Here is a 26,700-nt window from a genome sequence, read left to right as displayed (position 1 = left end):
TACAGAAAATAACAGTAATGTGAAAATCTGCTGGGGATATTGAAGAACCTACTCTGCTCTGAACAAAAATGTGCTGAATTTAATGAGATACTGAAAAACTGAGTGATATTGCATCAAGTGCATTTGAGAAATGCTTTTCTATCTCAAATGCTCCACAGGTTGTTCCCAATTTCATAGACAAGAGTCAGAGCTGCTTGGACTCTTGTGTTCTACAACTTCCTGGCAAAGCTAATAATTTTTAAAAGAACTGCAATTGAATTTGAGGCTTAAATGAACTATCCCCTTACTTGTGGCAAACACTATGTATGGCAGAGAGTTAACAAGTCTGAAATTCAGATAACTGGGATTACTGAATTAGTAACACCCTGATCTGTGCTCTGAATTGCACAGATGGAATCTGTTCCACTGGCAATAGAAGTATTCCTCATTTCCATAATAACAGGTATTAATGCTGTCTGAACAATAACACTGTTACACTGCACCAAGTTTCACCTTCTATGTTTAAAGAGCAATGTTGATCCTGGTTTTCATCTATATCCAAAGGAGCAAGAGGAAACCTGGGATACCATTACTCCTTGGAGAAGCCAAAATGCAAATCTCTGAATGCAATCATCTTCAGTGGTCATCTACCATCTCCCAATAATGATTTAATTTAAAATTGCTTTCTGTGTCAATTGAAACATGATACAAGTCAACTTCATTAAATGTTACCAATAAAAACTGCATTTTATCCTCATTTCACTTCCACAGCTCAACCTCTTACATATACATCAGAATTTACCAGAAGTGTTTTAGTAACCTCATACTAAAATCCAATTAATTTAAAAGATGTGTGGAAAGTATGAAATGTCATTGGAAATTTACCCTCAAGTGTTTTGTCCACTGTCTTTGTTTCATCACGTACTTTTGAAAATACTTTATCTTCCCACAATAAAATAAATTTTTTTTTATCTATTTACACAGGAAGTGTTTAAGACATCACAGAAGGTAACTCAAGTAATAATTTTCAAGTTTTCTTACTGTTAAATCTGGTTTTTGGAAGTCTTCTTTTTTTTTTTTTTCCCCAAAGGGAGTATGTACCTCTTTCAACTACCTACCTAGTATTATCATGGATAGACTTGCATCCCTCATTTCAGCAAGTTGACTGCTTGGTAATCCCAGCTCTGTTAGTGCAAGAGTAATTCTTCCTGCTATACCAGAATTTCTTCTATAATTAGACACCCTATATCAAAGAAGAGATTGACCTCTTTCCTACCTACTGTTGCACTGTTGCAAGTCTTTTGCAAGTCAGCCAGTTTAAGCTTTTAACCCCCATTTTAGCCTCAAGGTTAATTAATTTTGAGCTCAATTCTTAGACATGAAAAGTGCTTTATGAAGGTCAACTTTTTATAAGAAAGGAAAACAAAAAGCCCTTTAAATTCTTCCTTCTCTGTTGCCTGTTCCTAAAGTAAAGCTTTCTTTTCACAAAAAGTATATGGGGAAAAAAAGCTAACTCATGACCTTACATACTGGGGATAAAACAGCCTCCTCATCATGAAACATCATTCAGTTTGCTCATTTAAGAAAGTGGCTTCTCCTATAAATTAGCAATATAAATGCATTTACTCAAGCAAAAACACTGGAAAACTCTCTAACTGTGAAGTTGAGACATTGCCATTAAAAATTTACATCTTCATGAAACATTTGCAGAAAGAAAATACAAGTCTTAAACATGTTCATAATACTTAAGGTAACATTTAATAAATATTTTATGACAAATGTTCAGAAAAAAAAGAAAAAGAAAAAACAAAATCAGGCTGTGTGATATTCCTTCCTCTGAAACTCTCTCTCCAGAAAATAGAAATGGAAAAATGAAGTTGCATGTTAATGCCAAGTGAAGGGGAGCAATTTCAAAAAACCTCAATGTTCACACTGGGTGAGATTAAGCACAAGGATTTATATTACAGCACTATGAAATTTTACAATGCAGCAGAAACTTTTTATATGCAGGCTTCCAGGAGCACCTGAGCTGACTATGAGCATGAGAACTATACATCCCTTTATTGCTAAATCTTGATTTTCTTCAGCTAGGTTTCCAAGCAACAAAACATTTTTAGACAAAAGCACCGTACTTTGCAGATATGAAATTAAAATTCAGGCTATTAATCAATACACAATTATGTTTCTTAAGGTTACAGAATATATTCTAGAATACAGAAGGGAAGCCCAGCTAAGTTATTAAAAACTTCCCAACACAAAACATGGGGGGAAGCAGGTATAGAAGACAACCCTACACTGATTAAAAAAATCCTGTCTAGCACTGAGAAAAGATAAAATTTTAGGTACTTACCTCTTTGGATAATCGTGTGAATACATCTCCTCCCCTGAGAAAATCCAGTATTAAATACAGCTTCCCTTCAGTCTGAAAGGCTTTAAATTAAAAAAAATAAATAAATAAATGCATGAATGGTTGTGTGACAAAGATGATCTGCAAAACAGATTTGAATGCTTTTATAACTTAGAAATCTCAGTGAAAGGCAATACTTTTGCTACAGAACCAAAATAACTCAGCAGCACAGCACATGAGGTAATTTATTGAATGGTTATTTACTTCTTCACAGAATACAATCTTAGTCATACAGATTCATTACAATACTGTTCTTTTATTTCTCCTTGGGAAACACCAAGTATGTGAATGACTGTGTTTTGGTTTTATTCAAAAAGCAAAACATCTCTACAGAACTTGTAAGAATTTTTCAAATCTTTAATTTCCTGAGGACTTAACCAAAAATGTTTATATCCACGTGTATTTACATTTCTTTTTTAAGTTATTAGAACCTGATCCTGACACTAAAAAGGCCACAACACAACTGAGAAAACCCCAGATCAGCCATGCCTTCAAGGAATGAAAGAAACTAGCAAAAAAAAATACCAACCATAGTGCAGTTTGACGATAAATGGATGATTTACTTCTACCAATATATCTCTCTCCATTTTTGTACGAACTCTATCCCGAACTGAGGAGAAAAAAGAAAAAGTTCAGAATAGTATGAAACAAATGCATTTGGTACAGTACAAATGGAGCAGAAACCAGCATATGAAAGCTCTTGCTGTCTAAAAAAACACTTTTCATTGTTACCTGATTTGTTTTTAAGTCTCCCCCAAACACATCCTTCCATGTGTTGTTTTGTTTCTTACCTTCTCCAGCTTCCTTACTGTCCTCATTTTTTCCAACACATCTCCAAATTTGTATTATAATCCATATTACTTTCAAGAAAAAAAATTTCACATCTAATTTCCAGGCAGCTATCTTCAACTTCTAAATTAACTATTCATACTGAATATACATTTTCTGCCTTTTAAGATTACTTTTCCCCCTTCAACCACTAACAGTTCCTACACAAAGTGGAGAGGCATCCACAGATGTTTCTTCTGAAAGCCAAAACACTAAGCTAGCTTGCTACAGCACTTATAACAAGGGAATGACTTTATTTTAACCACAGCAGAGTTCTAACTTAAAAGACAAAAGGAAAATTGTTTATGAAACTAATTTGTTTTAATATAATGAAAATACTAAACAGAATTAAATAAGGCAATTTTAAACTTTGAAAGAGTACTTTTAACCACATAATTAAAGCTACCTGGGCAAGATTCAAAATAATTCTTAAACATGAACTTACAAGGTACTCTAGAAGAAAACCAAAACTGTTAGAGTTATGAACTCACTGAAAATTATTTAGATTAGATTGAAAGAAAGATTGAAAGAAAAGAAATTCAATCTTAAAGAAAAGATTGAAAACAAAAACGATACAGGTGCACCGAAAGCCATTTTTTCAAGTTTCAGTTCAAAAGACACACATACCTTTTAAAGAAGCTTTTTTCAATACTTTCATTGCATAAAGCTGCCCAGCATCAGGACCAATTATTTTCCGTACAAGGAAGACCTGGTAATTTAAACCACATTTTTAAAATTACTGCTAAAAATACTGTGTGAACATTAAATCAGCCTGACTAGAAAACTGTATCTTTACTTTCCTTTATTATATTTTCTTTATTATACTTTACTTTACTTTTTATCTTTACTTTAACTTCATTAGTACAGACAAGGAGATTGCATGTTCTTAATCACATCCCTCAAAACCCTTGAAATAAAGCAATACCAAACATTCACAATAAGTCTTTTTGCATAAGCAAGCTTAGTAATTAAATAAGCAACTATCACAAAGCACTTGCAAACCTTCTGCTCATTTCAGACAGCTTTCAGGTGTTCTTTCCTCAGTACACACCTTTAAAGAAGGGCAAAACTGCATTCCCTTCACCAGACCAGATGCACACACACCACCAAGCTCTCTAGTTGGAAAATACATATTTTTTCCTACAGCAAGCTGTTCAAATAACTACTGATCAAAAAACACTTACATAAATGTGTTTAAATTCTTGGAGAATAATAATTCTGCCTGGTCTGCCACCTCCCAAGAGATTTTTGAGGTTTCAGACCCAAGTCTCAAACAGGTAACAGGCTATACTATTGAATTCTGTACAAGAGGCAAGATGAAAGTAAAAAACCTCACCACTGAAGATCAAAGTAGCCTTTCCCTCTGGAACAGCCACTCCAACAGGTTTGTCTACTCTCTCCTTTCCAGAAGAGTTTTAGAGATAGATGGTACATAACTTGACACTAAGGAAAGCAGGTCAGAATGATGCAGTCCAAATTCATCTACCTCTACTGACTAATATACTAATTCCTAGGGATTTCAATTTTCAAAAGTTTTTGGTGTGTGCTCCCATTTCTAAGTTGTTCTTAGAGTAGAAATTATGAGTTATGAGGAATGTTTGTCCTGTAAAATAAAGTACAAATCACAAGATAAAGCCAAGAGTTAATCCAAAACTGCCTCTCTGATCTCACCTTTTTATTAGTACTAGATTTATTTACATATATACTTTATCAGAAGCATTAGGTGTTTAGAAATTATTTTAAAATAAATAAAGGTATGGTTGTGTTACAAAGATGATTTAAAAATATAAAATAAACTTCTCAGGTTTTCCTTTCCAGAAATAGAAATTCATATGCTGTCACTGACTAAATAGTACAGGATTGCTTTTATTTCAAGCTCTGGTTAGATGAAAAACATCATGATGTTTCAAGGTTAACCAGTTTTTTTTGTTTTAAGTTCTTCCCAATTACATGACATTGAAGCTCAAACAGGGCTTGTTTTCAAACACCAGAAAATAACATTTGTAGATTGATACACACAACTCTAGAAAGTAAAATATTAATAAGAACATCCAAGTATTTTAGTGCATAATAACTAGCAGCTAGTGAGAATATAAGGGAATACAAATCCTCCTAAGGACCAAAACATCTGCCACTGTGGCAACTACTCAAGCACCATCTATTTCATTTGCAGACAAGGTCTCCATAATCCTGCACCTTGTGGATATGCAACAACTGGTTGTTAATTGTTAAGTACAACCAAGAGGGACAGATGTTGTGCAAAGTGATTCACCTAAGGACATCTTCAGCAGGAGGTGGTGATGCCTCAGGACATTAGCAAAGGCTGAAGAAATTCAGCACCTGGTACAAGGTTTAACCCTTTTTTTCTGTGAAGCAATAATGTTAAATCCTGCACAGATGCCAAAAAAGAGGAGGATGGGCTGGAGCACTCTATTAGCCAAAGCAAACCAACTTTGTTTGCTAAATCCAAAGGGACATCCCTGGGAAACATGAATTGGAGAAACAAACACCATGAATGCAACAGCCACTGATCTTTGCTGTTTGTTTTCTCTTTTTGACAGAAAGTTACAAATATTAGCCAAATATTAGCCAAAAGAGCTCTGCTCAGATGTGCAACAGAACTGCCCGATGCTTCAAGCTGGCTCCTGAACCAATTTGCCAGGTTTCCAGAGCTCTAACACAGACATCTCACCAAGCTTGGGGGATTTCAAGGAAGAGCATCCCTTAGGCTGTCAGAAGTTGGTAGAGTTGGCAGTGCTGGGTTAACAGTTGGACTTCATGATCTTAAATGGCTCTTCCAACCAAAATGTTACTACTACTCAAAGCCTGAACTCCATGAAGTAAGAATCTGAGTCAGAACTAACATGTCCATACCAGATCTGCTGAAGACATCTCAAGTCAGGAATGACAAATGCTTGGAGCCTTTTAGGCCCTGAAGATGAGAAGTGTATGAGGGATCTGGCAACCAACACTACCAGATAAAGAAATCTTTCTTAAGTTGTAAAAATTATGAAATATTTTAAAGTCTACTTTCTAAACTCACATATTCACAGATGCCTTCCTAATACTTAATTCTATTTTTCCCCTCTCATACATCTCTGCAGGTTTGTTCCTGCCACAATACAGACAAAAACAGCAGAAGATCAGAAAAATAGAAACATATGTAAAGCTGATTGTCTCTTTTGTGTTGCAAAACATCTAGTTTAAGGGTCTGGTTTTAAAAACTAAGTTAGCTTCTCATACACTAGGCTGAGCGTGTCAATTAATGTGTTTCAAACTAGTGACTCAGGCATTTATTATTCATTTCATTTCTGCAATGTAACACCAAGTGGAACATTACAAAAATTATTTTAACAAAAAATTGCCATCTTTCTTCCATAACTTATTTGAATAATTGTTCACTCCGTGTCTTTTATCTGTAGATTGCTTGACAAATACAACAAAATTAAAAACTGAAATACGTGTCACAGGTTATTTATTTCACTGTTACCCTGCTTCAAGTGCCAAACTACCACGATCATTCTTTTGTATCTACATCACTCCAGATTTCCTATATTGAAAAAAGTCAAGAAGCATGTCAGGCACCCTCAGCTAAGAGACAAATCACTGGATTCTCTGTATATGTCTACTGATGTTTTAGGATGTCTACTGATGCCCTAAAATGTCCTCCTGACTACAGACTGAGGCTGTACAACCACCTCTACTCAGATTTGTCAGCTTTATAACTAAGGCAAGTAAAACATGAAAATAAGGACAAGTGTCCAAAGTGGACATCAGATGAAAAGCAAGGTTATCATCTTACCTTTCCAAATGATCCCTGTCCAAGAACCTTAAGTAGCTCAAACTGTGCTGGATCTGCTTTCTCACATCCTTCTTTCACATGGTGTGTAATAGGAATTTCTTTCACACTTCCTTCATCCTATTGTTTCAAGGCAAACAAAAATACAACAATGAACAGGCAACACTAGTTAGAAGTGCACATAAATGTCTGCTTTTTTTTTTTTTTCTGTGTTTTTTGTTTGATTGATTTGGGTTTTGTGTTTTTTTATATTTGGAATTCTAACAAGGCATAAAAGTAAGCTGTTCAAATGAAGAGTTATCCCATCCATCTTATTTTAAATAAATGCATCCAAAATTTCTGAAGTAAGGCAAAGTGCTCAAAGAATGCTCATTTCCTTTTATCATAAATATTACAGCTACAGCAAAGATGGATTTTCATACACAAAAGGAATAAATACACAGACTTTTAAAGCATTTCTAAGATGATCCTTCTGTGCTTCACCTCTGCTTTAGCAGCCTTCACTTTTCCCAGTGATTACTCCTCTCATCTTCCCCCTTTCCTGAAATAGTCTCAGTGAAAGCTAAAAGGAATTTCAACATTTTAGGTAATTATTACTCTTCACAGCAGTGAATAATAAATATGGTCATCCAGTAGTAGCTGGAGGAACATGCATCATTTGAAGAGCTCAAATAAGAGCTGAGTCATCTTAAGAACCCTGAATTCTTGGATCCAACAGAACCACAGCTCTGGGGTGAAGAGCTCATGGGAAGCCTATCCTGTGTGGAGAGGTAATTCTGAGGTAGGTAGAAGCTTTGTGTTCTGTTGACTTTTTCCAGTTATTCTCTTTAGCAAAGCAGGGCAACAGCAGCTACAATTGTGAAAGGACAAACAGCCATGATGAAACCAAATCAAGATTATGTATTGCAGCTTTTATGGTGTAGGAAAAGTTTCCTTAAGCCAAACCAAGCAAGATGTCAAAATAAGAACATTTGAAACCAACACTTCCATGCTAAGGCCTACAACAGCAGCCTCAGCTGAAAAGGAGCAGCAACCCTCAACCCTGTCAAGAATGCCAATGAACTTCTTGTGCGTGGCAAACACAACCCAAAATCCCACCTGATTTGCTTTTAGGGTATTCAAACTATTAACAACCATCCTCCTGTCCTCTCTTGAGTTCTTAATCTTGAAAGGCTCATTTAGGAAAGAGCAGAAAAGACTCTTACCAACCTACAGTGCATTGCTTCCCCTCATTAACAGGTATGAACATGGCCAGAAAAAGACCTGATGATTTGATGCAACAGTTGGGTTTAAGACAGGACATCATTCTATGTTCTACAGAAAGTCTTGCTTCAAACTGACCTCTTAATATATTCACAAACTGTAGTCCAGCTGTTATTGCACAGAAATATGTTCCCCTCCCCTCTCTATTTCATATTCTTGTTTGTTCTGACTGCTTCCCATGCAGAGGTAAGTATTAACACCAGACACTGCTGGATAACAAAGTTAATTCACACTAAGCCACTTTATTTCCCTCTTTGTTGACAAAAAAACCCCAGCTGACATTGGCTGATAATACAGTGTACACATCCCAACACCCATCTTGTTGACTCTGTATCCATATATTCATAGGGGAGATGCACATACCTTTTCATTTGTGTTTCTTTTTTTTTTTAAACACATGCCTGGAATTTAAGGCTGGTAAGAACACTTTTATTTCAAGTCATCTGATGACAGATGAAAGCAGCAAGTTGTCTAGTTACACACCAAGTTATACCACAGACTTAATGACTGGTGCTATGAAATATGTAAATACTCTATTTAGAAGCCTTTTTACTTGAGCATCCTAATTTGTATGCCTTCACAGTGTGAATCTTTGCATGAGAAAAGATCTTTTAAGAGTTCACCTGCTTCTCTGTTTATCACCCACCTTGAGTCATTAGCCTGTGACATCACATGTGGTTGCTGAGGAGACTGACAGAGTTTTTCTAAATGTGAACTGAGGAGAAGAATGTTTGCCATGCAAAGAAAGAATAACTTCAGATTTATGAAAGGAGTTGTTTTTATGAAGCATTTTACTTTTGCAAAAGGTATCTCTATAATTTCACCTACCTACCTATCACTTAAGTACTAAAAATTGGCGTGACTGAGGTATGAAAGGACCTCTGCATCAACATAAATGAGCAGGTAAAGAGTTGAGCAGATACATAAGCCAGGTTCATTTTCAATTCATAGTCTGGCTTCCATGAACTGCCAATTTGGTTATCTGATTTTCTCTCTGCTGCCTGAGCAGCACATCTACTTCGGGGCTCAGCTCCCACAAGCCTTGCACAAGAGGGGAACGATTCCCAGCAGGTTCACCAGGAGACAAAAGCAGTGAACAAAATGCTGCAATCAGTTATGGCTCTGTGCCATCTCCCTTCCTTCCAGCTCCACTGGTATGCAGCCCCAAGCACCTAACAAACAAGCTCAGCAACATCCTTTTTAGATCAAGTACAGTGAAAGATTGAGACAAGCCATTGCTCATCTTTTTTTGCTGCATGTCAGATGACTACAACACCAATGGTTTATTGACTTCACACCATGAAATGTCCCAGCACTGCATGTCTCAAGCCCCAAGAGTTTATTCTCCAAATAATTTAAAAAAAAATAATATTGCAATACAAAGCAGTGGTTACAATTGGCAATAAGATCTACTTGATACCTTCCTTGCATGATCCTGATCAAAAACATATGAATGTGTGCGCTGAAAATTGATGGTAATTTTTTCCATGCTAATTTTTCCATGATTTTTTCCACACAATGAATTTAGCCTTAAGTTTAGCCAGAAAACAGAACACTCATTTCAGCATCTCCTACGTGTGCACATCACCAAGGCACTGGACAAAAATCATGCTCGATTTGGTCTATCTGGGATATTTCTACATAAAAGGCAAATTAACATACTGGTGTAAAAATTCATTCTGTTCTAAAATAGCAGGAATTAAATCACCTCTAGATGAGTGTACAGCAACTACATTAAAAAAACCACAAAAGAACAGATGACAGTCTAAAGGAGAGCAACATTAAGCACAGGGTATATAAAAGGTTCATGGCTGAGCTGAATATTTTCTGAGGTCAAGGGACCTGTAAATGCTCTTTCCATCACATGCAATCTGTTTTCCTTACAGCATTGCCTTGTGTGGCAATCTTCCCCAAACAAAGCACTTACAGCCCCTACCCAGGTACTTATTTTCAGAATCAGCTTTGAGACTTAAGAGCCTCTTCAGATCTGTCCAAATAAAATGATGGGTTTGAAAGTTAAAGAGCAGGGAATGAATACATTTTGGTTCCAAAGGAAGACATGCTAATGAATGCTTCAAGTGAACATTTATCAATTATACTTACATGGTAGGAATATGGTTCACCTTCTTCCATAGGCTCATCTGCCATTTTAAGGCCATTTAGCTGGAGAGGGGAAGGGGAATGCAGAAGAGAAAAACAACAAACAAACAAAAAAAAGTCATCATTAGGACCTAACAATTTCAAATATGCAGAGTTTATAACTTGAGCAATTTACTTTTCAGAACAGACTAATGAAAACTGGTGTCCTTGTTGCTCTCATCTCAAACTGCTGTTTCAAACAAATACTACAGCACAGCAGTTATATTTAGCATCTCCCTTATGTATCATGTAGCTGATCCCTTTGTAAATGCCATTCCAAACTAATTTAATTGGAATTACTATAAAATTTCATCTTCAAAAGCTACAGATCCCATCCATACAAGATGACACTAATCCTTCCATTGTGCACAAAATTTATGGTGCAGATGCTTTTCAGAAACCTAAAAACTGCTGCTGAAAATTAATTTGCAGTTTAAAAAGAAAAGATTCAGAAGTGATTTTAAGTCTTTTTGGAGCAGAGGGAAAAGTCCTCAGGCAGAATGAAGAATACTTACCACAGAATTATGATGCACAAAAATAACTCCCATTTCCTTAAAAAATTCCATTCCTCTAAAAACTTGCTTGTTTCAAAAGTTTAAATATCCAGCAAACAGAACACTCAAACTTTAATGAGGTACTTTAGAAACTATAGATCTGTGTATTATGGATCAATTTTAAAAATAATACCCCTGAGAGGCAAAAAGCATGACAAGAATCTGGATAGAAGCAATTAAATGTCAAGTTCTTAAATAAGCACAATACTTGCCAGCATTTGCCTACCCCCTTCACACACTTCAAACAAAGATATCAAGCCCACAGTCACAATAAGAAAAGTTTATTTATAGATAAGTTATTTAGTTTAAGCTATCCTTAAGTGACAACTCTGGTTTTTCACAACCAAAATGAAAAAATACACAGAAATACAAAGGACCTGCTCTGTTTCAATATGCAAAGCATTCATTAAAAAGTGGAAATACTTGATAAAAGGGGTGAAGCCAATTATAGATTTTGCTAGTGACAATTGCTAATTTATGTTAATTGTTCAGCATCACTAACTCCATGCCACAGATTTCACAAAACAAAACACTAAGTAGAAACAACATAAGAAAACCCAAGGTTCCTTTCCTGAAAAGAGAAGTTAAGCAATTAAATTCCTGAACAAGGTAATGAGGTGAAGTTTTTTTTCTTCTGAATTTATCTAAAATAAATGCATAAGATACTGCAATATGGCATGAGCTGGCAAACTACAGGACTACAAAGAATCACAAAATGCCCTATCCAAAAAACAAACCAGAAAACTTGACAGAGAGGTAGAGACCCAGTGATAGCTGATACCACTTCAGTGAACTCAACCACTTCCCCTGCCTCTTTAAGTTCAAGTTCCCCTGCCTCTTGAGTTCAAGTAGAGCTTTTAAGAGCTAAATCCTAAATTAATGATTTTGATAAAATTAAATCTCCAATTGTTGTAACAAGATACAGGCACTTATTTTTGGATTGCATCCTCATAAAATAAATTAAAAAAAAAAATCCAAGAAAGTAACATAAAGCTTTGGTTACTTTCACTCTTCTTGCTACATATTTTTTTTTGCAATTTTTTTTCCCCAAGTTAAATACTGGGAGGGATGGGACACCCAGTGTATTTGTTACTTTATGAATTACTTGGATGGACCAAGAAAGGATGCCAAAGTTCAGGCCATATCTGAACTCCAACCTCATTTCAGATGATTCACTGCCATGCCATTTCTTTTCACAATATCACTACATTGAATTCAAGCATGAATTCATGTGAAGCCCACCCAAGTTCTCAAAAATCCTATTAGGACCTGGTAAGAAAAAGAGTTTCCATTCCAAGTGCTCAGAAATAAATAGGCTTTAATTTGAGGTGAATTTAATATGCAGTTCACCTTTTCTTTAAGAATGGCCAGCATTTTTCAAGGTTTTTAACTAACATTTAAGCTCTGGAACCATATCACTAGCCAGAAGATCTGCAGGGACACTGAAAACAGTAGTTTAACTCCAGGCAATCAGATGAATAGGGTTTGGGTATTTTTAAAAAAATTAAAAAATAAAAAAAATCCAGCATGATATTTGATTTACAAAGCTCCTAAGCATGCCAGGTAGAAACACTTTCAGCTTTCTCGCAGATCAAATACAGTAAGTGACTGGATTTTTATGGCAGGTAATCAAATGTAGTCTTAATTAAAAATTTCCTATCATACATTTTTCCCCTTCATTGTTACTCATGTGTTTTATTTTTTTTTTCCTGTCCAGCCTCTCCATAACACCAGAGACTGGGATGCCTGCCAACTTTTAGTCCAAAGAATTTTATGTTCAAGTGCATGAATCTACTTTTATTGCCTGATATACACAACTACACTTCTGCCTTACTTGTTTGTGAGCACTGGTCACAATCCATTAAAACCACAAAGTAAAACAACAAATGCCAATGAACCCACTGGATTGGAACCAGAAGTCTTGCAGTGTTAGAGAACTAGTGGTGTGCTAGTTATTCAGTATAGAAAACAAAAACAATGAAAAAAACCAAGTCATTGCTGTCCTATAGTTACTTCTACTGGCCAAGTTTCAGCACCCAGAAATTTCTCTGTCTCTCAGACAAAAAAGAAAAACTGCAATTAATACTTAATTCCCACCTTTAGCGAAACCAAACACAAAATTCTGCTTTTGCAGCCAACTAGGACCCCTTTCAATTATTTATTCATGAATATGTATGTACAAACATATACAGAACAGAACTAATTTAACATGAGTTATTATTTACTGTCTATGAATGCACAAATTTAACTTACTGAGAATTACAAAGCACATCTGTAAGAAAAGAGGTGAAAGGAACCAACCAAGTACTATTATTCTGAAGGATATTGTTTCATTCTGGAGTCACTTGGCTGTCCAGTACTGCTGAAGGTCTAAAACTAACTGAACATTTTAAATATTAACTTTCAATAAAACACAAACTAAACTCAGACTTTTAGGCAAACAGTGTCAATACTTTCCAGATTAAAAAAAAAAAAAAAAAATCAAGTTAAAGTATTCCACGTTGTTGCCAAGCACAAAGATAACCAAAAGCACTACATAAAGGAATGAGAACAAGTTGAGGTCAGACAACCTGGCAGGTAAGAAACTTACTTTTTCAGAGGTAAACGCCATAAGAGGCTTGATCCTTCAGTGTTAAACTGCCTCTGCCTTCCAACTTAAATAGCTGTGATGGATCCCATGACTAGCTGGGACTATACCCTGTTACCTTGGGAGAATATCCAAAGGGCTTTTGTGGGCTGGTAAAAAGCTTAACTCCTATTGCCCATGTTTTGCTTCTGATGATTACAACAGAGCAGAAGAAACCCAGTACTACCAAAGATAAGAAGCATCTCCCCCCCACCCTGCTCCCTAGGAAGAATGTTTTAACAGTTTACATGGTGAATTAATTATAGTTTGGTGGGTCTATAGGTTTAGGTTGAAAGGAGCTAGACAAATGGTCAGCAAAAATGTCTACACAGAAAAATAGCACAAGACGTAAAGCTGGTTCACTCTGCACTATTTCATGTGTTTTCCTTAAGCCATTCAAACAGAACTAAAGATTTTTTAGGTAAAAAAAACAAACACAAAAACAAACAAACAAACCCAAAATAATAAAAAAAACCCCAAATCCACAGATCTAAAAATTTTATAATCAAAGTATTTTTAAAAGTAGAAAGAATTATTCATCCTCACTCACAGATAATTTTGCCTGATTTCAAATAGGTAAAACTCTACCTCAGGATCAACAAAAGCTTCTGCATCCTCCCCAGTCCCTTCTTCACTGTGCTCCCTTTGCCAAGTTACTGCAGCTACAGTCACCAGACCTACACCTCTCACTTCTTCCACACCAACACAAGACAAACCAGTTTGCTTCCCCACACACAAAAGCATTACTTCAAATGCTTATTTCAAAATGTGAAGAGTGGAAACCTACATTAGAAACCCCAATTATCCTGAGAAGACCGAGGAACAAAATACTCCGGGGAAAAAAAAAATCCTGTTAAGACAACCACATTTGTTCCTCGTTTATTTGGAATTACAGCTGCAAAGAGTTTACATCATTAATTTAATTAGCAACATATTGGCCTACAGAATTTCCTGAGAACTTTGGGAGTCTATCCACAGCCACAGGTAAGTTATTTTTTTTTAAAAAAAGTCTAAGTTATTGTGAAAAAAACCTGACACGTAAAGGCACCTGCTCTTCCTATAAAACCTCCACAAGTTTTCTCCATGCAACAGTTTTTTTTAAACGGATCTTGCTGGTGCATGCAAGTGGAAGAGGCCAAGTAACTCCCTCCCACCTCCCTTAAACATAGCAAGTAAAAGAGAAAAATAAAACCATCTACCTCAAAAAAATGAAATAAATCCCTAAAGCCATAACCAATTACCAGGGAAAATTCTGAAGTTCTTTTCCTGTGGCAAATAAGTCACACGTTCAGACAGGATAACAAACATATAATTACCGATTTTAAAAGAACATTTTGATCCTTCCCATTATCAGAGATTAGGGGAGAATCATGTGTGCCTCAGAGTAGTTATGGGTAGGACAAGACACAAACCCAAGCATAAGCACAGGGATCACTGAACTAGTGAAGGACTTGAGATCCTCTCATTTCTGCCTCTCTGGGAGATGATTTTAACTCCATAATCAAAGCTCTGGATATGGTGTTCAGTGGCAGATTAAAGAAGACTGGGACAGAGCAATATTTAAACTCAGTGAAAACAACAAATTTTATTTTTTATATTCTTAATGTAACAAAGAATTACATCTTTAAATATTAATTTTAAAGTTAACAAACCATACTGTTCTTCTGGTTTAGAGTTATTGTGAAGTCTCTCCAAAGCCATCCTGGGGGAACCAAGGTGAGCTACCTCCTGACAGACAAACCCCTTGCTCCTTTTAGAGACTCTCACCACCACAGCAGATTTCCAAAACTGTCTTTCAAAGTGGAAAGCCCAAACAGAATCCTTCCAATTACACTGCAGAGCTTTTCAATAAATAAAGAAACTCATTGTTTTCCATTTAAGAGTATTAACATGCTTTTTTTTTTTTTTTTGCCATTTTTTTCTTAGGCAGCTTGTTCTCAGCAGAACTGTAAATTGTTGCAGTGGCTGAGGGCAGTTAATTCAAGTTATGGCCAATACTATTGCTTTCTTTTCCTAACTTAACACCACCTAATTGTGGAGATTTTCAGAGATGCACGAAACTAGGTAGCTGAGTCATCCCTGTCACTGCCAGGAATTACTCACAAAGGAGTTATGCAACTCCCAACACTGACAAAAATTCTGTGGCGTTTGACAGACCAAGCTCAGAACATGCTTAAGAGGATGGACTGAAAACATTAGTCAAAATCAAAGATGCATTTATCTAAATTGGCACGGGTGATGGATTATGTACACCAGCAGCAAAGCTCAACTCAAGAACATGGCTTTTGGAAGGCAGCAACTTTCAGTGCAGCCCAGTTTTCCAGCAGAATACTTTAATTTCACTTTGTTGTTCCAGTCTTGTCTTCCTTGTCACTGTCAGCCAATTAAGCAACTGGTTTCTGAAGTATTGATTTAAAAAAAAAAAAAAAAAAAAAAAGGATAAAGTTGCATTCATGCAATTGACAATATTCACATATTGAAACCAGCATGCACTTGAGTCAATTACACTTCTCTTTCCAAATGCATGCAAGACTATTTCAACTAAAAGGGAAGAAAACTACAAAATTACTGTATTCTGCCCAAGTATTTTTGTATTTCATTCAGCTTGGTCAATAAAACATTAACATTTAATTTTCTGTTTCTTTGTAGCCTGCAATCACACTTGAATAAATCTACAACAGTTGATTATAATTGACACCCTCATACCTATTTTTATTACCAGGAAAATAGTTAGTAATCCAATATTTAAGAGGAAAGAAGTTCACTCAATATTTGAGGTTTAAACTGCATGACATCAACCCTTCCTTCTGCCTAAGGAATTCCCACAGTGACGAAAGTGCTTCACAAGTGACACTGTCATAAGAACACAAAACCAGACAGGACCAGCACAATATACAGTCTAAAATGCAATCCTCAGCACTTCAAAGACCACCAACATGAAAAGGGGCAAAATAATTCAGTCCTTAATTACTTCCAAAAGTTCGTGTTGGTTTTAATGCCTTAAAGCATGAGAATGTGCTTCCTTCCCCTGCCAATTGTTTGGGTTTTTTTTCACTTCATCAACACAAGCAGCACCTCACTGTTTCTGATAACATCATCCTAAATTTAAATTTAGTCAACAAGCAGACTCCTCAGAGAGAAACATTTCTCAAATTTTTCCTCCTCTGCTAGAGCTGCTGGAAACAAGCACCAGTAAGTGCAAATAAGTTAGTTTTCAAAATATAGAACAATTCACAGTGACACTGCTGACTGCTGTTCCAGCGAGGCCAAGGTCACTGAGCTCTACCAGAGTGTCAACATAAGGCTGTAGTAAGTACTACAAAGCTGCAATTAACTCTGTAACATGAAAAGTGAACCAACAAAATTTTAACATGAAGCCAACCTTTGTGAAATCCTTAAATGATGAGAATACAGAATTTCAACAAGTGAAAAGTACTGCAGATCCCTGAGATGCACTTAATACAAAGTGTTATGACAGCAACAAGTATTTGTTAACATATTTTGGGAACTTACACACCACTTGAAGAGATCGGTTTTGGTATCAATGAAGTCTCAAACACTGCTAGCCAAATGTAACACAGTGGTAACAAACATGATGCCTCATTTTAATCAGAGTACAACTGAAATAGCTCTATGCAGCCCCTATTAAGTAAGTTGTTCATGTACAAGCTCGAGGAAAAAATTAAGAGTGTTGCAAACATTCCTCTTCAGATGTTAGGATCCCAGAGCTGTTTCAGCCACCAGCCCATGACCTGCTGGCTAGATGAGGGTGACTGCAGAACCAGGTTCTCACATCACCAAGCTCATGTCTTTTTACCAGCCCTGACTCTCTCAAGGATTTGAAGATAACTTCCATGTCCCCATCCTCAGCACAAGTACCTGGTGAGCTTTGCTGGGCTGGTTCTCCAGCCTCTCGCTCACTGCCAATCCTCTATTTATGGCAAAACACAAAAGCAGCACAGAACACAATACCCTGAAAGCAGCACCAACCACAGTGGAGGGATAAAAAATACTGAACCACCACAAATGTTCACATTTCAGCAGCAACACTGGTTATTTTAACATTGATGTATTGCAGTTTTCTTAAAGACAGCATCATCAGGGTGAAGAAAGTTCTGAGACATTCATACCTGAACTACAGCATATTATTTTTGCAGCCCATAGGTTAATAGTAAGCCTAATACTTCTGCTGACTTTTTAATCCTTACCTTTAGCTTCACTAACATAATAAGGATTTCTCTAATATTGAAGTTCAGGGATTGCACCGAGTATTATTAGATCATTAGAATATTTTGCAGTGTTACAGTGTAGCAGCTGTGGTGTAGAAATGCATACTCAGTAATTACAGTTCTTGGAAGTAGCACTCCGTAGACACAGCTATTGAAAATAATAATAGAAAAAATTTAAGACATTTAAAATCTCGTGGCTTTACTCCTATGGTGAATTGCTGTTTTTTATTTTTCCCTTTCCATGCATAAGTTTTTATTAGAGACTAAAATTTCACCAAGGCTTTTAAAGGATATTCTTTCTTGCCAAAACTTTAACCTTTGCCTGTTTTGCACACTCTGTGGTCCAAGATGAATTTTCTACAGAACTTTTTGCTTGTGATAAGAAAACCCCACTGCATCATGGCAAGCAAGTCTGACCAGTTTCAAGAAGCTTTCTTCTAGATAAGATTGTTTGTGTGTCTAATACACCTAGGTGTAATCTTTTTATTTGTCATACTTGATGATACTTGATAGGCAGTCCTACACTTCGGATTTTAAAGTGCAAAAGTTTTAATACTCGAGTGTCACGTTCTGGTAGGTTACATCCATTAATTACAGCCATTTAATAGTTTGCTTTTAAACAGCATTTGGTACTTGCTTATGGATGCACCTGGAGTGCTAAGCAATACCTCGAAGACACTTTTGAAGTTGTTCCTTGTTCTTTAGAACACTTAAGCACCCAGACCTCAGCCTGGTTCCTTCTGTTAGTTGAGCATCTGACAATTATTGTGCAGTTATTAAACGGGAAAGCAAAGGGACCTCTCCTGGGGACAACATCTGCATGCTCACCCAGATCAATTTCAGAAGTTAAAAGGAACTTTCCACAGGCGCTACGGCCACAAAACCCAGTTTATAGAAATTCTCCTGAGCTGAATGTGAACGGAGAACCCACGGCAGTGACGCTGGCACGGGTAGGAAGGAGACACAAAGCTCCCCGGCCTGCACCGCCCGGTCCCCGCACGCCCCCGTGGCTCTCCCCGAACTCCCCACGTGTTCCAGCCGCCCCGCAGCCCGCACCGCCCGGGGAGCGCGGTTCGGAGCCGCCGCCGCCGCCCCCCCTGAGCCCCGCAGCCGGGCTCAGCCCGGGCCGTGATGGCGTGGGCCGCGGTGGAAAGCGGCGGGGCCGGGCCCTTCCGCGGCTGCGGAGAGGACGGGAGGGGGCCGCGGGTCGCTCCTGGAGCCGCCGCCGCCGCCTTCCTGGGACGGGACGGAGCTCCCGGGAAGGGCGGTCCCGGCGCGGCGGCGTGCGCAGGCCGGGTGCCGGGGGGATCCCGAGGGAAGGGGGGGGCGGAACGGCGGCGCCGTGATCCGGCGGGGGGGAAGAGGGCGGACAGACCGGGGAGAGGTGGGGGCCACCGGGGAGAGGCCGGGGGCGTTGCGGTCTGCCCGCCCTCCCCGCTTCCTCCTCCGGTCCGTCCGTTCGCAAGCGGCGGGGAGCGGTGAGGCAGGTGCCGGCGGGGAGCCGTCGGCGGCGTGGGGAGCTCCGCCTTCCCCCCCGCCCCGCACTGACCTCGGCGCCGCTCACGTACAGCTCCATTTTGTGGCAGGGCTCCGGCTCCTCCGCGTCCTCCAGCGGAGCGAACGGCACCATGTCCCGGCTCTCCTTTTAGCCGGGCAGCCACCGCCAGCCGCTGCGCATTCCCCGGTCCCGCGGCACGGCTCAGAGGCGGCGGGCAGCGGCTCCCTTCCCCTTCCTTCTCCTCCCGCCCATAGAGAGCAGCGGGAGCGGCGGAGCCAGAGCCCGGGTCTAAGGCTGCTGCCGGGCGGCGGGGGCGGCTCCGCTCTGCGCTGCCCCGCGCACACCCCCCAACATGGCGGCCGGAGGGGGCGGGGCCTGCGCGGCGTGGGGGTGACGTCAGCGCGGGCCGGAGAATCCCCCGCAGGGGGAGGGGGTGGTGACGCGGGCGCAGCCGTTAACGGTCGCTCGGCCGCGCGCCGCCTCAGTGAGGGGAGAGAGGGACGGGGGACACAGGGGACAAGGGGGGGGCACACAGGGGACATGGGGGACACGCACACACACATGGGGCACCCCGGGAGGGATCATGGGGCTTGGGGAGGTGAGGGGAGAGGTCAGTGGGCGTAAGGCACCTGGATGTGAGGGGAAGGTTAAAAAAAGACCAGGGGGGGTGGGGGCTGAAAAAGCGATGGTGGAGGTGAGTGAAGTGTGTGAGGGAGGGGACCCACGAAGAAACTCCCTACCTGAGGGGTGTGGTTTTCAAAATCCAGAGGTGGTAGGGTAAGAAGGACAAGGCGACTGGAAAGTGGAAAATTATAGCCTGGATCCTCCTAAGTGCTTGGTGAGATGCAAAGAGTGAGTAAGCTGAGCGTGGAACAGTTTGCTTCACCGTGGTTACAAACACCAAGGGGATGGACTCCTTTGTTTCCAAGCATGTGGTTAGAGAGCAACACGACAGTATTTCCAAACCTGAGTGGGTAGAAAAAAATGAGTCCACGGGTGAAAAAATATTTCTCCAGTACCATTTGATTTTAGCAGCTGGAAAACCCTAGATGACGCTGTAAAAAATGTGTATTTTTAAGGACAGAAAGCTGCCCCAATGACACTGAGTTGTTATTTAAACACTGCATGACTTAGTAGTGAGCCCTGCCCTTTAGATAAAGCTAGCAGAGGAGGCCTCAAACCATTTTTAACTGCCAAATAATTTTGATGAAATTACCATGACCGAGGGAACAACATGGTACACCCCACGGAATGCTTGGCTGCCTTGCTTTTTTTCTTTTTTTGGCTCAGGAGTCAATCATCACACAAACAAATGCCTAGGATAAGATGCTGTGCTGCTGGAGACCTTGATGAAACCGAAGCACCCTCTTTCCCAGAGCTGACCATCCCCAGCTCCCTGTGCCTGAGCCTGCTGAAGAACTCACATTGTCACTGTGTCATTGCAGCAAGAGCCAGCTGGCAGCCCAGCATTTCCACTGCAAACCTATTTTTAAAGGTCTGTAACTCAACCATGGAAGACAAACGTGTTGGGCTGAAAGGGGGAGTGTGTACCAGGAATTTTCACCTTTCAGAAAATAAAACGCAGGACCAAAGTTACCACTACTTAAGGGCAAGAGAGAGTTTACATTTAAAATCCAGAGTTTAGCCTAAGTTACTTGTAAACATTCCCTTTAACCAAAGCAATTAAGTGACAGGAAACAAAGTGACAAGCTTCAGTTTCCTGGGTTTGGTTCACACACAGCTGGTGCCTCTGCAGAACCGGTGTGCATCTACAAGAAGCCAAATTTTCGCTGTGAGATTAAATCTGAATGTGTCACGAGGCAGATCTTCACTTAAATATAAAGGAAATCCAGTGAGAAGTGGCTTTTTGAATGTTCTTCAGTGCCCAGCAGGAGCTTCTGTCTGAAACTTGTGTTGCAGAAGCTGTTTTTCTGCGTTTTAGTTTTCATATTGCCTCGAGCAATGAGAGAGAGCAAATAAGTGTTTGGCATCCCCTAAATCTTAGAACTATAATATTTTAGAAGCTCAGAGAAAAGTAATACTCCAGGAAGTTAGGATTGTTACTCATGTCAAAAAGTAGAAAAGGGAAATTATTCTATATAGAGATATGACCATGACTGAATAAGAAAAAGTAAATTCAGAATTTCCTTTAGTTTAAGTCTCACACGACCAAAGAGGGGAAAAATAGTCAATAAAAAGGTAACAATATATCACTGAATTTTAAATCTCAGCAAGACACCTCCCCAAGAACAGCTTCTATAGATAAACATTAAAAACATAGTAGAAAGTCATTAATTAGGAAGGCCAAGGGCTTGTGTCTTGGGTTTCACATGAACATTTAAATATTATATCTTGTGATATTTTTCGTACCTTTTTCCAGGGCATCTAATCCAGCCCCTGGCCATGACTTCTTGGGTATTGGATCTCCTTTGGTGTGCAGTTTTCAGATGAGGATATCAGATCTCATTTTGTGTGCAGTTTTCAGATGAGTATTTTTTTACATTCCAGCACCTTGATTTGCTCGGCAGGCTCTCCCCATGAGGTTCCTCAGCAGGTCCTTGTATGATCAGTGGGACACTACAACCATGACATTTCCTCTGTCAGGTGCTTTTTTATCAGATGAAGGTTTCCAGATAATCAGTTTCTAAGTATTTCAATATTTAATCACTTCAAAATGAATTCTACAGCAAAGTGGCTGACAACGCTATTTTACCACACCCAACAGGAAGGTAGTAGTAGTAGTAGTAATAACAATAACAATAAAATATTAACAATAACAAATGAAACAAAACAAAAACAAACAAAAAAACCCAAATAAAAAACCAGTAATGAAAATAAACTGGGATCTGCAGCAAAAATTCAGCTTACTGTCAGTAAAATGTACCCCAGCCACTGAGCTGTCCCTTTTATAGACCTCAGTCAACTGACAGCATCCATGCTTAGTTTGCTCCTTAAATTTCCCCAGAAGTATCAATTGTACACTTGAACAGATGAACAACAGATTATGAGGTTTAAAAAAAAAAAAAAAAAAAAAGTCCCTGGAAATTTCCTGCATTTCCTCCCCAGCAGGACATTTCTCAGAGAGCCATACTACAGAACTGTGTGCCCTGTTTTCTGTCAATCTGTATCAACTTTGTCCCTAAAGATACTTTCAGAAGAATCCTGGAAACTTCAGTCACTCAGGACATTTTTCAAGTAAGGAAATATCAGAATATAATCCTCAGACCAGTGTCTTTTGTCCCCCACCTCCCCCCCAGTTAATGGCACTGGAATCTGAGCCACGCTGACCACAGCAAGCACAGCACAGCTCCACCCTGGAGAGCAAAGCAGAAAAAACACAGTGACTTTGGGGATATGTGGACAGTATCAAGTTCCTATCGAGATGCTAGGAAGGAACATACACAAAAAGCAAAGTCTGAGGAAACTTCCCAAGCTGAGAATGACATTTTCATCCTGGTTTTACTGCAATGGAATAGGCCCTGAAAGGGAACGGGCACAAATTTAGTGCTTGTAGATCCAGTTCAAGGCAGCCTGTGAAGCCCAGTATCCATTTTGGAAGTGGTTTTGGGGGTGATAGAGTTAATCTCTCAGGGCAAGTTTATTCAAGTTCATCATCACTTCACCTTTAATCTTTTGTACAACACGATTTAACAACACTTGCACAGACAGAGCACTACAACCCTTTCCTATTGTGTGGATGAATTTACGTGGGTACAAAGCATGCTTCTGTTAGTCTGACTCGTTCTCATGCAAGAAGGGAAAAGAACTGTCCTGATGCATCCAAAATATACAGCTCTATGCCTGTGTTTACACCAGAATTATTCCAGAGGAGGAACTGATCCGTGTGCATTTGGATTCAGTTATGGAAAAGTACCATGACAAACTTTTACTGCATTATTCAGAATACAAAGCAGAAGTGTGAGTGTCCCCATCCCATCCCAAATGAACTGATATTTTAAAAATGCAAATAGAGCCAAACTCGTGTGTGCATGCATTTACAGCAACATGGTATTAAATATACCATAAACAGTTTGAGGTTGCAAAACAGTTCATTGTATACTCTTTGTCCCACATTACAGAGGCAAGAAAAGTCACATGAGGAAACAACAAGAATCAGCCTCTCTCTCCCTCTGGCTATTTTAGGACCACAGCAGTAAATTTTGACACATTTATCCAAAATGAGCTAAAGAAAGATCTCAGGCATATGGAAAATGCAATGAATTGATCTCTGCTCACCACAGTGCTTTGGCAGTAGAGCATGAAACTGCAGGTAGGCACAGTGAATGAAGATCCTACTAGATTTTTGAAGCTTTTCTCAATCTTTTTTACTTAAGAATTCTTAGTTCATCTTAATTTCAAAATGCATTTTGAAATTAAATATGCTACAATATTTTTTCCCAAAAACACAAGTGAGTGCTGGCAGCCAGCCATCTGACACATCTCCAAAATTTTATATGGTCAACAAAAATCTATATACACTCAAATTAAACATCCAGCATCCTGGCTCCAACACTGGCCAAGAAAGGAGATGCCAGACAAAAAATACAAACAGGGCATGAGGTAGCTAAGAATACTTCTTCAGGATTTGTTTTCGGCCTCCAGCAACTGAGGTTTCATGTGCCAGAGGTGGTATCATCTTTCATGGCACAATCTTGATGGATATTTCTTCCATCAATTTGCCCGAGCTTTCCAGAAAGTCTGAATTGTCCTGGGCTGTTTAGTCACTCGTGAGTGAAGGGTGAGGAAATTCCTGTTTCTCTGCACACATTTTCAGTAGCAATTGGGAAATAAACAGAAAATAACTACCACAAGCTGTGATTGAGTAAGGAGGGATTTTGTTTTACATTCAGAAGCAACACTGCAGAGGTGGATACTCAGACTTTGTGCACTGTTTTGGACTCTGTGCTTAGAGAAGTCCAGCAGAGAACTATGGATGTGCTCCAGCCTCTGACTTACAGGGAGAAACCTGAACACTCACTTTATCAAACCTTATTCTAAGTACTCATCAGTAGCATTTTCCTTGGAAATTCAGGTTTTTTTCTGAAGGCTACGGAAAAAAACTTGAGCAACTGTCTTCCTCATATAAACACTTAAGGTTAGCTGAGCCAAATGCAGGTCAGAAAAAGGAATTAAATACTGAATAAGTCACCACAGCAGTGTGAACACACCAACAGATGGCAAATCTACCACAAATGATTGATAGTTTCTTTTCTTTTTTTTTTTTAAACAGCATCTCACTTTTGCATTTTCCAAAACTTGATCGAGTATTTGCCTTCAATCCAGTTTAATCCTTGAAGCTAAAACCAAGCCTGAAAAAAATTCAGCTTGGATTCCCAGTGAGTTTTTCCTCAGAACACAGAATAAGCCATTGTTATGTTCTAATATGCAAATGTATCAACAATGATGAATACTTAAGGAACTGATTGCATCTAAAATCATTATGATCTCAACATTCAGGAAGTTTTTGTGACAGCAGAGGGTGTTGCTTCTGAAATGATACAGAGCCTAAGATGCTGCCAGTTCCTAACTTTAGCTATAAGCCCACATAGGATGTTTGAACCAGTATCCCAATCATCTCAGGTGAAAATTCGTTCCATTTTGGAAGATTATAATTAATTTCCTACTGAGCCATGCTTAGAAAGGTGTCTTAACCTGGAAGATGAAACTGGGACTTGGTGTCTGTCAGAAATAATTCAACAGGAGCTGTTTGTGTCTTGCAGATAGTGATTTTAAATATATATATATATATTTAGAAATCATTTTCTCCATATGGTGGAACAAGAAGACTTCACTGCATGAGTAATAGATATATTACTGGGAAGAGAGAGTAGGTTGCTGAACACCACTTCACTAATATTACCTTAGGTCTTCAGATAATTGCTGTAGCAGTGGTACTTAAAAAATCCCTGCTCTTGAAAGAAAATAAATCAGTGTACCTCCCCAAGCCCCTGCTCTTCCTCTGGCTTCAGGGGGTCAGCAAAGCTTGAACTGATGGGTGTTTTGTCTCCACTACCATCAAGGTTATTTTCAAGCCTTGTTGACTTTGCTTTTGTTCCAATTGGGGCACAACTTGACTCATCAGTTCTTTATTTGGAAGGCACATCACATTTCTGCTCTTCATCAGTTCTCCTCCCAGTGAGGTCACTTGTTTGTGGCCATTCAATACTTCCTGCCAGTGCCCATTCCCCAGGTGAATTCATTTTCACACAGGATCTTGCTGGAAGCCACCACTCAGCCAGACACCCATTTTGCAGCACTGTGACTTTGGGTTCCTCAGGTTATAAGCACACAACAACACCTGAGGACATTTTGAAATATGTTTCAGAACCAGAATCTGGAGCCCAACTTTTCTTGCCATTAAAAGTGGTAACAATATTCATAATGATTTCAATGGGAGCACAATCATTCTGTAAGTAATTGCTATCAGGAATTTAATTTAAACCTCATTTGACAGACAGTTCTTGTTTGCAAGATCTCTATTTTAGGAACAATGCCTTGCTAGTGTATCTCTCTCCATCTTAGTCATGACTGATAACAGAATAATCTTCTCAACTACTTTCCTGCCTAATGGCTTTACTGCATTTTTACCTACCAAACATACAGGAATAGAAACAATTAGACAAATAACAGTATTATATGTAGATGAGCAGGTAAGTGACTAGAACTACCTTGAAACTTTACACCAGGCAGGCTGTCTAGGCAGAGAACCCTTTGCAGCTGTATACTGAATTGTTTAAAAGACTAAGATGCAAGTTTCTCCTGGCAGGAGGCCTCCAGCTCCCTGCCTCTCAGCTGGCCTTACACATGTCTATTAAACACAGAATCTCAAGGCACCATAACTCATATATATTATAAATATAAAATATATTCATATAAATCTATGAGCATCTTTCTAACCTGCTCCTTTCGTGTCTTCCTGATTTAACTGCTGCTCTGCAGGAGTCCACTGCTCAGCCCTGCCAGTGCTATCTGATCAGGCAGCACTGCCAGCAAAGTCACAACTCTTTATCCCACTCACATTGTGCTTTCCCCAGGACAAATCTGAAGCAGCAATTACAGCTGCAATTTATCTTTAAATATCATTTATCTTTCATACAAGGCAACGCCACAAAACGCTTGGCAATTCATTTCATTTTCTTGCCTCTTCTGCTGCTCTAACAAAAGGCAGTGATCACAGGGCAGCTGAATGTTTAGTTAGGAAAGGACACAACCTCCCAGTTCTTCCCAGTCTTTGGCAATAATTTCCCATTTGCCATAAGCCTACAAGGACGAGCAGGTTATGAGGAGTTTTCAACAAGCTGACTGGGCCACTGAAAGAGCTGCTTCTCCTTTCAATGATGAGCTGTAAGGCATTGATCAGTAGCCCTGGCAGAGCAGA

The 26,700-nt window shown here is 39.1% G+C and overlaps 1 protein-coding gene and 1 long non-coding RNA gene across 4 annotated transcripts in view; one reads left to right on the top strand and one right to left on the bottom strand.

The window, feature by feature from the left end:
* The window catches only part of RPS6KA6 (ribosomal protein S6 kinase A6), a 39,237-nt gene extending 19,547 nt beyond the window's left edge, over positions 1–19,690 (bottom strand). The window contains exons 1-6 of one of the 3 annotated variants that reach the window (XM_071758067.1): positions 19,374–19,690; positions 10,380–10,439; positions 7,017–7,133; positions 3,842–3,923; positions 2,916–2,996; positions 2,330–2,409 (exon numbers count right to left, since the gene is read on the bottom strand). In XM_071758067.1, coding sequence (XP_071614168.1) covers positions 2,330–2,409; positions 2,916–2,996; positions 3,842–3,923; positions 7,017–7,133; positions 10,380–10,439; positions 19,374–19,454 — 501 coding nt within the window. In that variant the 5' untranslated portion in view covers positions 19,455–19,690. Of the gene's footprint in view, positions 1–2,329; positions 2,410–2,915; positions 2,997–3,841; positions 3,924–7,016; positions 7,134–10,379; positions 10,440–17,803; positions 17,939–19,373 lie in introns of those variants that run through there. The other 2 variants (XM_071758069.1, XM_071758068.1) reach the window with 2 other exon arrangements.
* Positions 19,691–20,078: 388 nt separating this feature from the next.
* LOC139802593 (uncharacterized) lies at positions 20,079–24,308 on the top strand. Its single transcript, XR_011728701.1, has 3 exons — positions 20,079–20,174; positions 20,613–20,817; positions 21,831–24,308. It is a non-coding gene; the product is annotated as an uncharacterized lncRNA (long non-coding RNA).
* The last annotated feature ends 2,392 nt before the right edge of the window (positions 24,309–26,700 follow it).

This window comes from Heliangelus exortis, chromosome 14, assembly GCF_036169615.1.
Source record: "Heliangelus exortis chromosome 14, bHelExo1.hap1, whole genome shotgun sequence".
In the NCBI taxonomy this organism is placed as follows: Eukaryota; Metazoa; Chordata; class Aves; order Apodiformes; family Trochilidae; genus Heliangelus; species Heliangelus exortis.
This window is presented reverse-complemented; position numbering and strand designations above follow the sequence as displayed.